Genomic DNA, 18,113 nt, shown 5'->3' on the forward strand with positions numbered 1-18,113 from the left:
CTTAAAGTAGAAGATGTAACAGACAGTCAAACAACTAAAAGAAGATGTTACCGATAGTCAAATAACTGAAAGCAGAAGATGTAACCGACAATCAAAAACTAAAAGTAGAAGACGTAACCGATAGTCAAACAACTGAAAGTTAAAAACGTAACTGACAGTGAAACAATTGAAAGCAGAGCGTTACCTAAAAACAGAAAATATTTACGTTATACAAAAAAAAAAACGAAATTACATTTCACCAACACCCAGAAGTCGAACCGAATCAGAAGATATAACCGGAAGTCATACAACATAAAACATTCTCACGAGGAAAAGACACTCTCAAAAGGAAAAGACTAAACCAACTTCTCGTCAAATCATGTAAATATCAAGAAAATGAGGGAATTAAGAAAGAAACACAATAAGTGGAAGAACAACGATTGATGAATATTGGAAACTAGAAAAAGGAATTCAATGACCAAGAACAAATTAACTGCTAATCATTTTCTAAATGAAGAAGCATTAGTGAAGTGAATGAAAAGGTGTGTCCTAGGTTGGGAGTTGGAAAGGTCAAGTACACTTTGTCAAGGAAACATGCTAAACCTTTATAATTGATTCTAATGAATATTAATATATCTAAAATAATAATAAAAAACTAAATAGTACATTGTTATGGATAAAAAGAGGTCCAAACCCAAACAATGAATCCAATTATGTATATTTATATAACTTATTTTCTATGGAAATTTCTTAATTTTATCATAATATTTATGAATCTTATATTTAAATTAGTGTAAACGTTATAATAGTCTTATAAGATAAAATATATATCTATAAAATATTACTTACTATATAATTAAAATATTTTTTTTGAAAGAATTAAAATATTTTTTAATCTCATTATAATAATAATAAGAAGAATAATGAGATATAAAATTAAATGTGAATAGAAATATAATAATTTTTAATACCGATTAAATCCCGGTTCAAGTAAACTGTTGATCCTATGTCTTTTTCGATCCTTTGACTTGTGCGGTTTTGATAACCATGGTACCGCTATATTCCGAGCTTTTAGTTAGACTTCGTGCATTTTGCATTTAACAAGAAAAAAACTTAATATCCATGATATTAATATTTGTTACTAACTTTACAATTGTCTGGGTGGTGTAGTTGGTTATCACGCTAGTCTCACACACTAGAGGTCCCCGGTTCAAACCCGGGCTTAGACATAACTTTTAGCTATATCTAGTAGATTTAGTTTTTAATATTTTAACAGAATTTTTATATTTTTGTTAGTGATACACTAAATATCTTAGACATAATTGATATTTGAAATGCCTAAGATACCTGTCAAACTATTTTTTCTAATTTTCGATAATATAGAGCTAAAATTGATATTGCTTGAAAAAATTAGGATTAAATTTACATTATTTATACGTTACGATTAAATCTGAACTTCCTTTAAAACGTTAAGGGTGAATTTAATATTTATCCCAAAATTTAATGATAGTTTTGTTAGATTTCTTAAACTTTGGCAATTAACTTCATCAAGTGGATTTTGAATTCAACAATGTTAACTAATCAAATATAATGTTACAAATTAATCTTTTGAGACAATTTTACATTTATTATTAGTATGTTTTTCAAACTTTAGGAAAACCTACTTCTCCTTTTCAAAAAAAAATATTAATTGTTTCTCTCATAGTGAAATCTAGTTAGTAAAATGTAAATTTAGTGGAGGAATAACTCGCAGTTTCTGAATCTAAATCGAGTAAATTAAGGTATTCTATCTCGAGAATATATTAACGTAAAATATCAAAGTACACACATCAATTACTAACTAGGTCATTAGAACAACTCTAGTGGAAGTAACAAACCTTTATTACTTCCACATGCTACATATATAAAAACACAACCTACAAATAACATATTTCTAATTTTTGTGGGATCCATTTATCGTAAAACACTATATATTCACTCATTAATTATTTTTATCCAACAAAATAATTAATTCAATATTTATTATTATTTTCATAAAATTTTATAATTAAATAATCATTAAAAAAATTAAAAGCTTAAAATGCATAATCGGAAGTACGAGATTAAATTCGAAAACATAATGTACAAAGTTTTTTTTATACAATCGAGTGATTAATTGATTATATTTTACGCAAGTTCAGATGGCTAACTGAACATTTTATGCAAGTTCAAGGGGCTATCGAAACACTTTAAAATTTCAGGGGGGCAACCAAGCTTTTTGGACAAGTTCAAAGGCAAATGATGTATTTAGGCACTTTTTTTATTATTCTCTCTGGTAATTAAAGGTTATTAGAAAACATTCTTTACACGTGGATCAATGTCACCATTCGAATTAGATGCAAACGGTACTTTCCGTCCATATAGATTGATATCCATCATTCATCCCAATATTTGCACGGGAGGGAATGAGAACCCTTGGATCACAGGAGGCGGTTATGCAAAGGCCAACGAGTATGTGATAGAACGTGCCGCCTGATGCCATAACGACTCGAAGGCTTTAGGCCCAATCGAATGATGCCACCTGATAGGACGCTTGCTCTATGGCAGGGTGTGTCACTTGACATCATTGCAGTCTGATAGTTCAACATGTGTCCGGTGAGTCATTAGGGCACACTCTCAGGATTACGACAATTATCCTTACAACTGTTATATATGGATAAGTTGAGCAATACCCAAGAAATATGTAAATATCACAGTCATCAATATTCCTATTTTCTTCAACCTCTGTTCAACATTTGCTAACTTAAGCATCATAGGGAGTTCGTTGGACGCCGACCCCTCTCTAACCTGTTGTTACTTTTGTTTTAGGTGACTGAAGAAGATTCTAGATGGCTGCACATATTGCACGACATATCTAATGTCGTATTTTCATAGATTATCAATATTGCTTTCTATTTTTAAAAGCAAAATTGCAAGATTAGAAGAAAAATCAATTTTTTTTTTACGTGCATTCAAACTTACTTGAAAATAATGAAGTACTTGCTAAGGAAAAATGGTCGAGTTTCTCTAATATGTCTCCTCTCATCACATGAATTAACTCCTTACATCATATATAATAAGGATATGATACTAAAATAGTCTCGAAGTTATTGGGAAAGTGTCGCTTTGACCTCCACGTACAAAATAACACCAATTTAAACTCAAATTTTATAAAATGATGTAATTATAGTCTCGTATCATTACCTTGGAGAAGAAAATTAGGGTTTAATTAACACCGTTTTATAAAAGTTGGTGTTAAATTGACACCATTTCACCAACTTATGGGTTAAGTTGATACAATTTCATAAACATTATAGTTAAATTAGTGTTTTTTTATATGTGAGACCATTTTGTTACCTTATCTCTAAAATAGGACAAATTCTAAGTTGTATGTTTCGCATACAATCATATATATGTATATTCATTCATGATAAGGGTAAATTATATACGTGGTATTACCCATAATCATACTTTGGTGTACAACCAAAATACGTCCCACTAAAGTGTACAGCCGGTAATTGTGACATACCTGTCAACGCTGGTCAAACCGCCATGTATCAATTTTCATTAACATAATGGACCCATGACATATGCAATTACTAAGTTACATTTTTATAAATTCAATCCAAAAGCTATCAAATTGATAATTACTTCTACAGCCTTCAATTAATTCTTCTTCTCCTGCACATATTTCTCTCTTCATTTGTTCTTCTCTCTTCAACACAAAGGAACCCAGATTTTTCAAAGCCTGTCTTTATTTGGAGAAATTAGAAATTGATTTCCAACAGATTCACAAAACCAATTATTATTTTTGGGCTTTAAGCTCAAAACAGCCTCATTTAAGTCAGATGAACTAAAACCATATTTCAATGGAGAAACCATAACTATCTCATGAAACCATAACCATCACACAAGCAGTGGCGGATCCAGGAATCGACGTCCGAGGGGGCTGATTTTAGTTCGATTATTGTGAGTAATTTTTCGAAATCCAATCTGTTGGGGGTGGAAATTTTTTTTAAGCTTTTAGCACACTTAAACTTTATGGTTTTGGTATGTTAGCTAAAAATTGTAACATTTTCAAAAAATTTCTTATTTTCAGCTATAATTTTTTTATAATTTTCATAAAATTTAATTTAGAAATTAAGTTAAATTGAATCTCAAAATAAGAAATTGATTTGTTTTGTAGAAAAGAGATAATAAATTCTTAAAAAAAGGGAGATATAATAAAAATAACTTCATATAAAAACAAAAAATGAGTTTGGTGTGGTTTGAACCCATGACCTCTCACCTTAAAACAAAGCTCTTAACCAACTCAGCTACTTTAAATTTTTGAGATAATACTACATAGGTTAAATATATACTAATATTTGGGGTGGCTACACGGAACAAAAATAACGACACTCAAGGGCGGAGCCGATGGCCGTGGGGGCTTCGGCCCCCACGGGTTCTGGGCTGGATCCGCCCCTGCACACAAGTAATTTGTTTGAGGTTTCCAGAAAAGTAAGACCCACTTGGATTTTGAAGAAAAAAAATAGAGAAATCGAATCAAAAATTGGTTCTTTTTGGACGTAATTTTGTAGAGAGAGAAAGGGATTTCCTCCGCTCTACTGCTTCAACGTCTGCGATTTCCTCCGCTTTCTTCACACCTTCGTCGCTCTCCACTTGACATATTATTACTAATTCGTCTAATTAATTCCTCAGACACCCTTAGTTAATCCTGTAATTCAATGCCCTAACCACCGTGTGTGCAGATCCATGGAAGATTGCCGATGGGAATTTGTCCGGCGACTTGTAAATTGCAAAGGACGGGGTGTTTAGGAATAGAGGCAAAATTGCAGGTGATTTGGAGGGCTGGATCAGAAGTTTTGGGAAGAGGGTGTTTTTTTTTTTGTCGTGAGAATGAAGCACATTTTCTTATTTGGAATAGAAGATTCAAACCCCAAAAATGGGGCTCATACAATTTGGGTAAATTAGAGAGATAGGGGAGAGAATTTAAAAGAGAAAAAAGATGGAATTAATATGAATGAAAAATAAATAATAAAAGAAAATATAATTAAGAGTAAATTAGTCATTTAACATTAGGTGGGATCCATTTTTATTTATTAGGAGGTTAAAAGTGATAAGATGGTGCATTGATTAGACATTGACCAGTCAAAATTACTGATTTTACATTTTAATTTTAGTTGTACACCAAAATATAATTATAAATAAAGGTTGTACACCACGTATTATATAATTTACCCTTAGATACAAAAGGTTTAGGGAAACACTTCAAATCTAATATTGTTTCGTTTGAGGAGATTTCAATTGTTGTCTATATAACCTTGCATTAAAACATAAGACATCATTATGTGCAAAGAGAGGTCTTGAATTGTTCTAAAATTGACACTGACTTGTATGCTATGTACAAAATTTTGGGATAAAGTTTTTATACTTTTTATTATGATTATGGTTTAGCTAGTTGTGTTAATTCTAATGTTTAGTTGTGGAACTATCGGCCAAAGTAAACCGAATAATTGGAACAGTTGGGCTGTACCAATTAAAACCCGCTCTCATTTTTGAATCCTAGTTCCAAAACTTACATTTTATAGTAAGATGAAATAACATTTTACATTAAAAAGAAATATTTTTTGGTAGAGCTATCAGTCTAGAGTGACCCGTATAATAACATGGTTCGTCCTCATTCCTGAATTTCGATTCTGAATCGATTTTATTTTATCCATAATATCAACTTGGTGATATTATTAATAAATTTAGGGTGTCATTTTGAAGTACTGGACCCATAGAATATATGTCTGATAGTCTTAAGCACGATCAAAATAATAAAATACAGAAAAAAAGTGTTAAGTGATCATCAAATGAAATTAAAATGAGAAATTCTATTCCACGAACATCATATGAGAATAACGACTTAATTTAATTTAATTAAACTAAGAATTTTAGATGAAAAGGTGTTTGAATGGACCTAAATTGATTAATTAAATAGTAATTAATTCTAAAATTTAACTAGAGACTAAGAACGAACAAGAATCCAAAAACTCAATTAAAATGTGAAAATTCATTAATCAATAACAAAAATGGCTGTGAAAAATCTCATAAAAAATGTTAGCCCTTAATCAAATGTGAAACAGAATTTACTAGAATCAAAATGGTCAGATTTGAGGTGAAAAATCACCCCAAATTCGGATAAAATCTATTTTAATCGAATTAAAAATAAAATAAAATCTAATTTTTTTTTATTTTTCAAACGGACGTGACCGCGCATATGCGATCATGTTCTTCCTGCATGGCAGAAATCTACATGCGCGGTCAAGTAGCAGATTGGGACGGCATATACACTGTCCTGGTTGGCTTCAGGGTGAGTGTCCATGGGATCATCAGACTATGGGCCACGTATATGTGGCCCCGATTGGTCCGTGTGGTGGGACTTCGTATACATAGTCTCATAGGCAAATGGGACGGTGTATCAGGGCCGGCTTGCCTTTAAGGCAGCCAAGGCCACCGCCTAGGACCCCGAACAAATAAGGGCCTCAATTTAATATGTTTGTTATAGATAGAATTTAGAAAAATATAATAATATATTATATATTATGGAATTAGGATGTTAATTTATTTATTCTTCCATCCAAATCCAATACATACAGTAATTTTTTTTTACATTAATAATGTTGGGACTTTAAAACTTTATTAATTTATCGAGTATAATTTATTGATCTGGCCTAAATCGGGACCAGAAGAGATTATTATTTTAAAGAGGTTATTAATTTATCGAGTATTAATTTATGAAGGTTTTATTGTATGTCTATCAATTCCATATTTTACCATTTATCAAAAATCTTGCAACTTTTTTTTTTCTTTTTTTACTTTAAACAACATAAAAAAATAAAAAGTAGATATATATACTAGTCAAGAACATGGATTAACTTTATTATCTATAGAAAAATGAGACACTAAAGACATTGAATTTAAAAATTTAATTAGTGATTTTACATCTCAAAAAGCTAGAGTAACTTTAGATAAATATTAAAATTTTTGTGTCACATGAATATATAAATGGCCTATATTTCATATCTCGCTTAGGGCCTCAAATAGTCCTGAGCCGGCACTGCGGTGTATACGCGGTCCCGAGGACCGTAACTCTTAATCCTAAAGTCCAATTCAAGCCTGGTCAGTTTCTTTGAGTTAGTAACAATAGACTTTATGACTCTAAGGTAAAACTTAACCCTAACATTGATCAACGTACCGGCCAAAGCTCAATTTCGTCCCGAACTTTCAAGGATCGTAACTTTCTCGTTACAGATTCAAATCGAGCCTAGTCAGTTGCGTTGGAACGCTAATCCCGAGTACTATTCATCTTGTACATTCTCATGACCTAACTGGCCTCCAATCAAAGGGCTGACATTCGATTCAATTACAATTAACAGACTTCTAGACTTCCAAGACTTTTCTTCCTCCAAACATTATAGCAGATTTTCGCAATAACTAATATAAGATTTTCATTATTGAAATCTCGACTCGAGTGTCTACATAGTGAGCATGTGTTTTACATACTTTAAATCTTAGAGGCATTCACTTCTATAATCCTAGGAAAATAAACAAATTGAAAAGATAAAATAAAAATTCTTGACAATTCTTGATTAATGATAAATTGATAACTATGATTACTTGTTTATTCCATGACAAGTCCAAGGAATGAAACAAAAGTAAATATGATCTTTTATTGAAAAGAAAGAAAATACTAAATGGATGTATATGTGTTGAATATGAACAAGTTAAGAATAATTCAGTATCTTGATTCGCATTCAGAAGACTCAAAAGTTAAAGACTTGTCTTCTTCCTCCTTAATAGTATTAATCAAGAGAGCAACCTGGCTCATTGTAGGCCTAACTTTAGCTTTTTTGTTAACACATTTTATAGCAACCTGAAGTAAATTCAACATTCTTTCTTCACTTGCACCTTCTGTTATCAGTTTCTTGTCAAATACCTCAACTGTCCACTCTTCTCTAACCACTGAATCAACCCATGTTGTTAACTTCAATCCATTCTTCTGCACAAGCTTTCCTGTCAGTAGTTGTAGCACTATCACTCCGAACCCGTGAACGTCTTTCTTGAAGGGATTCTTTGGGTCTTCGTCGTCTTCTTCTTCTTCTTCTTCTTCGTCTTCCTCGTTTCCTTCCATGAGTCCGTACTCGCTTATGCACGGTTGCATACTCTTGTTCAGCAATATGTTTGAGGCTTTTAGATTTCCATGAGCAATCCCGTCTTGAAGAAGTTCTTGATGCATCGCAGCTAATGCTTCCGCGATGCTGGCTGCAACGTTTAGTCTGCTTGTCCAGTCAAATAATGCTTGTCCTGCTTGTGTTCCTGTATAGTTTTTGAAAGTTTATTTAACAAAAGTTGAGAGATGTTTAATATAATTTGTTGTTGTGTTACTTACCATGGATGAAAGTATGGAGACTTCCATATTGCTGGTATTCATAGACTAGTAACTTTTCTTGGGAGGAGCAATAAAAGGCGAGGACCGGCAGTACATTCGGATGGTTCACTTTGAATATCGTCTGCATTCTCTGCTTGAATTCACTGCAAGATATTCCCCAATCTTTAATCCTTTTCACTGCTAAAATCATTCCATTCTCACAGATTACTTTGTAAAGGCTTCCGTGCGTTCCTCTTCCGATTAGCTCAGCCGGGGCTCTCAGCAAGTCATCAAATTTCAACCCACACACTTCAGGACTTGTAAGAACTACTAGTGAAGTAGAAACCATTGGACTTTGGGCTGCATTGGCTGAGAATTCTGATTTGCTTGCATTATACTCAGTTGAAGCAGAACTAGGCTTGCTTGTTCCATTATCAAATGATGTAACCTTCTTTGCTGAATCATCTTCAAGTCCTCCTCTGTTCTTTCTTTTCCACAGTGTGTATAAGAACACACTGATCAAAACAAACCCCACTGCTCCATACCCGGTGTACAAAAGCATCTGATCTTTCGTGCGGAGCTTCGATTTCTTTTCACTTGAGATATTATTTGGATTTGGTGATGATACACAGTTTCTTTTCAGTATTTCCCCGCACAATCCGGGATTTCCCAGGAAACTGCTTTCATTGAAATTTCCCAATTTGTCGGGAATAGGACCGGTAAAATCATTGAAGGAAACATTGAAGTATCCGAAGCGGGTGAGGTCGAAATTTGGTATCCGACCACTAAGCTGATTGTACTGAACAAGGAACATATCAAGGCCTGCAAGTTGGGAAATATTTGGGACATTTCCAGAGAAGTTATTGTATGAAATATCAAGTCTCTGTAGGTTGGTAAGGTTGGTTAGTGAGTCAGGAAGATTTCCAACAAATCGATTCTGTCCTAGATGCAGGCGTCGCAGATTTTTGCAGTTTGCAATCTCAGGCGGGAGCTGTCCACCAACGTTATTAAGGTCAAGCTTAATCATCTGAAGAGAATTGGAAAGAGGTTGAAAATTGCAGAGAGCAGCAGCATCAAAGGTTCCTGATAGACCGGATTGGTTGAGTTGTATCCTTCTTACAAATGTACTGGTTTGAGAATCACAGGTCACACCTTTCCACTTGTCCACACAGGGATCGGTAGTCCCATTCCAACCGAAACTTGGATCTGGCTGATCAATGGTGCCATTCAATTTAGCAAGAAAGGAAATAAGTGAGGTCTTCACCCCCTCCTCCACCACAGAATTTGTGGTGTGGAGGAGAAGAGAAAGTGAAATGAAGAGTAGCCAAAAGAGGACCTGCTTCATTTTGGGGTAGTTGCTGCAAAATGGGTGGTGTCAGCAATATAGCTCTGTTGGAAGTAGTTGATGATATTACAATGGAAAAGGGAGGAAATTCCTATGCTTTGCTGATGTCTAGAATTGGTAAATCGGCTGATTTCACTATAAAATTTGTCTTGTTGTGAATGAGCTTGCGGCTGCAAGGCAATAGATTAAGCCATTTGGCCCCAAGTAAAGGTTGGAAACAAGGTGCCGGCAGGCAGCTATAAAACTACTCCATGATACCATATGTCATTTCTGCTTAGTATTTTGCACCATCCATCAACATATCATCTAGCCAAACCTAATCAGACAGCTATTACAAGTTACAACTAAGTTGAATTTCACACAGTTTCTTGTTTTTTTCTGCCAGTTGTGGCTTTGACGTTTTCCACAGCTGTGTATTCTAAACAAGTTAAATGAGATTAGTGCCTTGTGTTTTAATTAATAAGATATGATTAATTGTCATAGGACTTTGCAAATGACTTCTAAGGAAAATGAATTACTCCCATCAATTTTCTTCAAAAATAATTGAATACACAATAAAAGACACAATCAGACAGAAGAAGAAACTCCTCAAGTAGATACAAAAAAATTCAATGATTTTATTATATCATTTTTGTTTTAAATTGTTACTATATCCAACATTCCTGCTAAGTAGCATATCAATTACACATGCCAGGTATCATGTATTTGTTCCCTAACTAAACCTTGATGAATTTACAAGAATAAACTAATAATAATAATAAAATGAACAAAGAGAGATATTGAAAGACTGCCTAATGAAATTTAAAGATCGGTGACTCAAGGATCTGCATCACCAGCAACATTGTCATCACTTGAGGTACATTCTCCATCACTAATGTCCCCATCGCTGATATCTTCATTGCTCTCCTCGGTGAGTGTCTTTGATATATCTTCTTTTTTTGCATAACGTTCACAATACTCTGTCATCATGATTGGTTATCAGCATAAAAAATGGTATCAAGAGTTAAGTAATGATGTTATTTAGTCCAATAGATGATACTCTTATTAATTTGAAAAAGAAAAAAAAAAGTTGCTAGACCAATGAACTGAAGATCAAACTATAAAGAGATGCCCTAAAAGGAGTCTAAAGTGTCCTCAGAATACTTTTGCAGAAGAAGGCCCAATCAACTATAACCTAAATATATACCGTGCAGCGGAAGATCCTGAATTTGAGACTTTCTACTCTAAAAATATTCTCTTAACAGAAGTGGTCTCACCTTTCACTTTCTCTTCATACTGTTTCTTATCCTTCATCATAAGGGATGCTGCATCACCATTTAGTGGATCTGAAGGGTTTGGATAAAGCAGCAGTTGTGGAAGGAAAACTTCAAATATATTTAAAAGATCTACAGCCAGAAAAATGGAGTGTCAAGATAAGTAAAGACCCAACAACAAGGGAGGCAAAGTGTAACAGAGATTTTGAAACATAAGTCCCCAATTAAGATAATAAATAATTCAAAATATCTCTACTATCCGAGATGACAAAGCTGAGTTGGGAGGGAGGAAGCAATCTAAACCCATTATCAATACAGTCAAATTGCTCTAAGCCAGAAACAAGTGATTCAAAACTAAATTAATTTAATATAATCTCATTAATAATGAAAAAAGAACTATTGCATTTTTAGAAAGAGAGACAACCAAAACCCAAGAAAGATGACAAGTACCCTGTTTTAAAAGTACTTTTGCCATCAGAATTCCCAAGATTGTCCTGCTTCATAAATCCTCTACCAAAGAACATGCAATGTGTTATTTGTCCATCCACATTATATTTTAGAAAAGGGAGCTCTATCTATCTATGTAAGGACCAACTTGTATGCACACCTAATGAACCCTTTAAAAGAAGCATATGATCTATGCTTAGCCCATATATGGTTCCTAGAGTGCAAGTTGTAAGATCAGTGTTGTCTTACAGCATGTGCAAACATCAGCATGAAGTAGCATGTTGCACATATTCAAGGTTTGATTATTCCAGAAAAACATGCAAACACACAACAGCGGGAGTATGTTCAGTAATTGTGGCATGTAAAGATAAACAGATCTATATAAATTACCAAACATTGGACTCCATGATTGGTTGATGACATCCAAGCACACAGAACCAGACCTGAAAATTACATTACAGAAGGAAATCAGCTAACAACACGAAGTAATAAAAATAAATTCTTCAAGAGATAAAACATGAGACTCCTCAGCATTCTGATATCAAATAGGAAGTGTCCCAAAAGAAATTTTCTGAAAAGTGGGGTACAATTGAACTCTTTTGCACTCAATATGAGCATAGGTCCGCAATTAGTCAATAATTAAATCATGATGATTTTTTACAGCAAGCACAGCAGTATGAAAGAAAAGGCCAACATCAGATTGCAGCTGGTATTACAATTTTCAAATAGAAATAAGATGCCAATATGTTGATTGTTTCATTCTCAAGTAATTAACAGGAATTCCACCCTGGCCAAAAGTATAACTGAGATTAATAACAGCTAGATATCCCAGAAACCTTACATTTCATCAACATTAGGGTGGAAAATTTTATTCAAAAATCCAATGGATGGAGATTTGTATGGGTAAGCATCAGGTAGCTCCACATGGATTTTCCAAACACCGCCTTCATAAAGGCCTGGAAAGATAGAGATGTATTAGGGAACAAAAAAATGGAGTTATCAAGAGCACAATCCTGTAGCAATGTCTTTGAAAGTTAGGGATCAGAAAATAAAATAGCTTTCTAGGACTCCTGGCACAACTCAGAAAATTAATCAATAGGCCATGAACCCCAGATCTTGAGAGCGTTCATGTTTTATAACTTACATGCATGTATGCGCATATGTATGAGCATGCAGTATGAATATGAAGTTATGAACACATGCACATTTTCATATTGAAGAGGGAGAGAGAGTCTCTAGAACAATGTCAAAGATAGCAAAGCAGTAGCATGGATATTGTCAAAAGAAGCCATTTGAATGGGTAGAGAAAAAGGAAACAACTTACTTTCTTTTGGCCCGTGGAATTCTACATTAAATTCATTAATCCCATCATTGATTGGCTCCACAGCATAGTCACTCATCATCCTAAAGCATGAAAACAGCAGCATGGAAAACAACACAATAATGATTTGTCATCTACAAAGATAATATGAAAATTAATAATTATAAGTTTATAACAACTAACATGCCACGCCATGTCATTGTGTTGCAACAAAACCATATTGCTGAAAACATTTTGGTGAATGGAAATGACTAAAACTACCATTTCATGATGATATATAGCCTTTTAGCTCGAAAAGAGTAAAAAACCACTAGAATCAATACGAAAAGAGAACTTACAATTTCATCACATCCATATCTCTTCTTTTGCTAGGTGAAGACATCTTTTCATTAAAGAGATAGCCTTTGTTGCTGCCCTGCAATGTTACAGCTATTATGCTTTACTCAGAAATAAGATTAGAGATAGATAATCAATTCCCACCAAATACACAAACAAACAATAATCTCTTCAATTCCAGATTTTCATCAACTATAAAACTTAAACAAGTTTAACTTTTTCATTTCCCTTGATTGAACAATCAGCAAAGTATTATCACATTATAATTGGTTCATGTACAATACCAAGATCTGCTTGAATAACACCATCACTGACATATAATAACAGTGAACTTTTCTAGCACAGAAAAAGTCTTAGGTAAACTGCATAGAATACTGAGCAGGTAAGTGTGAAATTAAACAATGTATGACCTATTCGTGACTTCTGGTTTACTTAAGAAGAAGAATAACCTGATTGGTTACAATCGATATTGTAAGCGGCTCAATTTAAACGGTAACTAAGAGATTGATACATCAACTATGCAACTGATTTTTATTAATAATCTATCCAAACTGTTGTTTAACGACAAATCAATAACATGAGCTTGCCTTCCGGAAGAAATGTAAACAAAATACATGCCAATCTACAAATTACAGCAAATGCAGGAAGAAAAAACAAGCATCCAAAAGTCATCTATGCATAATTAGCGAAAGAAATTCACGATCTAATCCATAACAAACAAATGTAACGAAAATTAAACCCTTAATGATAAATCATTGGGAAAAGAAAAACAACGATTCTTAATTATTAACAAAGGGAAATAAAAAGCTACCCGAATAAATGAAGGATTATTAACTTGAATTTAGGTTATTATCGATGTAGATCAAAGATGAGTGATTGTTTATTAGGTATCGTAAAACAAGATTGAAGAAGAAGAAGAAGAAGTAGAAAGCGGAAAACGGTACGAGACGGAGATAGAAAGAAAGATAGCATGAGATGATGAGATGATTGAAGTACGAAAAAACAGAAAAGTAGATGGAAGGAGGCACGTGCCTATGTTTGTTGCACGTGGCACGCATTACGTTACGCGCGTTTGCATGTCCTTGGCCACTTTGTGATTGGCGGGTTTGGCTCCTCTGACTCCTCTCTACCAGAGCTTCCCTCTCCATGTTTTTTCTTTTATTATTTTTATTTTCTTACATTTTCCTCTTTTTTTCTTTCTTTTCTTTTTAAAGAAAAATTCCTCATTTTGTTAGATGAAAACAAAATATATGTTTTTTTAAGAGAAAATACAAGAAAAAGTGTATGTTTTTTTAAGTTCATGGAAGAAAAAGAATAATGATAAATTAATATAAGATTTAATTTCAAGATATAGGTAGATAGTTATTTTTATTCTGAGTAGTTTTTAAATTTGAATGAATTTTATTCGAAATTTTAACAAATTCATAAATTAATATAAGATTTAGTTTCAAGATATAAGTAGATAGTTATTTTTATCCGAAGTAGTTTTCAAATTTGAATGAATTTTATTCGAAATTTTAACAAATTTATAAATTAATATAAGATTTAATTTCAAGATATAGGTAGATAGTCATTTTTATCCGAAGTAGTTTTCAAATTTGAATGAATTTTATTCGAAATTTTAATAAATTCATAAATTATAATTATAAGTAAATTTAGGTTTAAATAATAAGTTGAAGTTATTAGAGATGATGTGGCTTTTTCGAATAAATTTAAATTTTTAATAGATTCATTGTTAATTAATTAATTATTAATTTACTATAATTAAATTAAGGGCTACTTACAAAGCTAGCCCATTTGAAGTGGTTCATTGACATATTTGACCTACTTTGCTTTCATCTCACCAAATTAGACATTTTCATTCATTTTGAACAAGAATATCCTTATTTCAGTTCACCTTCTTTCTCGGACTCTCAACGTCTTCTTCGTCATCCCAAACCGACGAAAGCGGCATTACCGTCAAGTCTTGAGAGAGAAAAGACAGTGGTTTATAGAGACATAAAGAATAGATTATGTTTGTAAAGAGAGAAAATACAGTGGTTTATATAGAGAGGAAACAGAAGCCATTTTTTAATCGTAAGATAGAAGCATTTGCGACAATTGTTGTCGCATCGTCGCATATGCGACAACAGTTGCCGCGTCTGCGACAACAGTTGTCGCATTTGTGACGAAATCTGTTGCATTTGCGACAATATTACTCTTGTCGCAGATATGACAACTATTGTCGCATTTGTGATAAAATTTGTCGCAGATGTGACAAATTTCGTCATAAATGTGACAAAAATTGAGAAAAATGGAGGAAATTGAAACGATATTATTACAGATGAAGAAAGCGGTAAGACCATCGAGAAAAGCAGGCGTATAAGCTACAAACATACCATTTCTACTGGAAAGCTTCTTTTATTTCGTGTTTCCTTTCTAAAATTTAGAATACTTCAATAATCTCAAAAATCGCTAACGATTGGTATCAGAAACTGAAGAAGATGAACCGAAGAAGAAGAAGAAGAAGTGGGAGCAGGAGCATAAGTCGAATGGAACTAGAGATATATTTATTCAAAAAAGATGAAAGTGTCTAATTTAGTGAGATGGAAGCAAAGTGGGTCAAATATATTAATAGACCCTTTCAGTTGGTCTAGATTTGTAATTCGCCCTAAAATTAATTAGTTGAGAATTTGAAGAAAAGTGGATTAGAGGCAGTTAGTTGGAAGTTCAATGAGTTTGACGGAAGGTAGTTCTTGAATCAAGTAGAAATATGTGGAAAAAATTATATGGAAGTGGGATAGTTCTTGAAACTGACAGAACATGGAGAAATGATAGTTCCAATGGAGCATCTATAAAATGAAGAATGGATGGAGTTTATAGCCCAATCAATCAAACAAACAAACTCAAATCAAATCAAACTCTTCCAAACAGAGTCAATCAACAACTTTACAATTTCAGAATTGTTTTGCATTTCCATTTTAATTTTAAAGATTCCTTTGTAATTAGAATTTCCAGTAATCAAATTACTTTTTTTTCAACAAAGTGCATTTTAATTCTACCAATTTCCATTTACTTTGGCAGATTGTTTTAATTAGATTTAAATTTCTGATATTTTATAGATTTATCAACACCGTAAAGCGTCTCTGTGAGGCGCCGTTGGGATCGGTCGGGGACACTCCAATGCCTAAGTCAGTAAACTTCTCAAGAGAATAAACTGTAATCACAAAGTAGGGTTTAGAATAATGTGTAAGTGTACCTTGGTTGTCGTGTTACAAGAGTATTTATATAGGTTTGAGTGATAACCGTAATAACTCCCTCTTAATGCCCTTTTAATGAAGTGTAATGCTCTTTTAATGTAGCTTAACTCTAGCCTCTAACCTCCAAGCTTGTACGGTCTTTAAGGTATCATAAATGCTAGCTTAATGATAGTGAGTTCCGTCATATACCTGCTTAGATTTCTATAAGGGCGGATCGTCATATGAGGCGGATCTCATATTCTTATCAAAGGGAGGATCCTGACATGGACCTATGATACTGCATTTCCAACTATGTATTTTTGGGCGGATCGTAGGAGGGACTCATGGCACGACGCCGTATTTCCAGCTATACGCCATAAAAGCCAAGGAGGCGGATCTTTGTCTTGTCTTTTCTCTCTTCAAGTCCTTTTCCATGAGGGAATACTTTCAGCTTAATCCTCTATGTTTTATAGCGGATGTTATCAATTCCTTAGAGTTCATTGTGAACCTGGCTTTTTTTTGTTCTTTCAGCTTTCACATTCGCTGACTAGAAGTCATTTAATTTCGTGCAATTTGTTATATAAGTTTTTCACAAACTTTCTAGCATTCTCAATTTGGTCCTTATAGAAAAAAAGGCAAGAAATAGTTTGGCACGCTCAGTGAAACATCAATATGCCCCCAAAGAAAATTTCTAAAGTTCATAATATTGCTGCTACATCTGATGATGCAGATGTTATGTTTGGTAATACAAGACAAGTTATTGACCTTGTCAAGCAAATTGAAGGAGCACGCAATACTTCTTCAAGGACCGATGAATCAGGTTTCAATCCTCTAACCCAAAACAAGGAGGGACGCCATTCACAAATTCAATATAAGAATAGTTCGCTAATTGTGGTTGCAGTCTTGGCCAACATGACCAAACTGTTTGAGGCTCTTTGCCATAAAATATGATGTTATTTTGTTGCAAGTTAACAACAATATTGATCAATTAGTTGATCATAAGAAGGGTCATATGGATTCTAGTTTGTCGGTTTACCCTCAAAAGGAAAAGATGGTGCTTCTTCTCTTGAAGGAATCAAAAGCAACCATGCAGAAAAGTACCTTATTCCCCATATAGGGAGGAGAATCCTATAAAAGTCCCAATGTTCAAGGCCGAAATCCAATTGGGAACAGTCCTAATCCTCAAATTGTTCTTAATGTTCTTTTGCAAGGTCACACTACTATAAAAACTTCCCCTAACCACTATGTGAAAGATAAGGAGGTAATGAATAGAGGAAATGGAGGGCATCATACAATTCAACAAGAGGTTTTTAAGTGCAAACTCCTCTACCTATGAACAATCCAATGAACATCGATGTTGTGAGAGATATTGTTCAAGAAATCTATAACACAGGACCTAGACAAATGGGCAAGTTAGAGTTTCACAAGCCTTATCTAGAGGTTATTACCATATTCTAAATTTCAGTTTATTCTCTGCTGAAGATGGACAATCTACCGTAGAGCATGTGGCTAGATTCACAATTTAGTGTGGGGAATTGGCTAATCTTCCAAATTTCAACAACTACAAGCTTAGGCTATTCCCAAACTCACTCACTGGTATGGCATTTACTTGGTTTTCTACTTTACCTTGTAATTCGATGTTTATATGGCAGGATATGGAGAGACAATTCCATATCCGATTTTTTCAGGGTTGAACCTGAGATGTGGCTGAGTTATCTAGAATGTCACAAAAAATGGTGAAAGAGCTTATGAGTGCATTACTCGTTTTAAATTTATGAGG

The 18,113-nt window shown here is 33.6% G+C and overlaps 2 protein-coding genes and 1 non-coding gene across 6 annotated transcripts; 1 reads left to right on the plus strand and 2 right to left on the minus strand.

The window, feature by feature from the left end:
• Positions 1-1,134: 1,134 nt before the first annotated feature.
• Positions 1,135-1,208, plus strand: TRNAV-CAC (transfer RNA valine (anticodon CAC)). Its single transcript has one exon. It is a non-coding gene; the product is annotated as a tRNA-Val (tRNA).
• A 6,560-nt stretch (positions 1,209-7,768) lies between these two features.
• LOC136233935 (probable inactive receptor kinase At2g26730) lies at positions 7,769-9,758 on the minus strand. The gene is made up of 2 exons (XM_066023666.1): positions 8,435-9,758; positions 7,769-8,361 (listed from the first exon to the last, which is right to left on the minus strand). Exons 1-2 carry the CDS (start codon positions 9,756-9,758, stop codon positions 7,781-7,783), a joined length of 1,905 nt encoding a protein of 634 aa, XP_065879738.1. The 3' UTR covers positions 7,769-7,780.
• Positions 9,759-10,332: 574 nt separating this feature from the next.
• Positions 10,333-14,095, minus strand: LOC136233587 (ubiquitin-conjugating enzyme E2-23 kDa-like). 4 transcript variants are annotated; one of them, XM_066023319.1, is made up of 7 exons: positions 13,951-14,095; positions 13,118-13,194; positions 12,783-12,862; positions 12,300-12,414; positions 11,849-11,901; positions 11,015-11,143; positions 10,333-10,717 (listed from the first exon to the last, which is right to left on the minus strand). In XM_066023319.1, exons 2-7 carry the CDS (start codon positions 13,159-13,161, stop codon positions 10,575-10,577), a joined length of 564 nt encoding a protein of 187 aa, XP_065879391.1. In that variant the 5' UTR covers positions 13,162-13,194; positions 13,951-14,095; the 3' UTR covers positions 10,333-10,574. The 4 variants fall into 4 exon arrangements, with proteins under 4 accessions (XP_065879391.1, XP_065879392.1, XP_065879390.1 ...); XM_066023320.1 differs by having other exon boundaries at positions 13,118-13,189; positions 13,927-14,092; XM_066023318.1 differs by having other exon boundaries at positions 13,927-14,091.
• Between the last annotated feature and the right edge of the window lie 4,018 nt (positions 14,096-18,113).

Source organism: Euphorbia lathyris, chromosome 6 (genome assembly GCF_963576675.1).
Source record: "Euphorbia lathyris chromosome 6, ddEupLath1.1, whole genome shotgun sequence".
Lineage (NCBI taxonomy): Eukaryota > Viridiplantae > Streptophyta > Magnoliopsida > Malpighiales > Euphorbiaceae > Euphorbia > Euphorbia lathyris.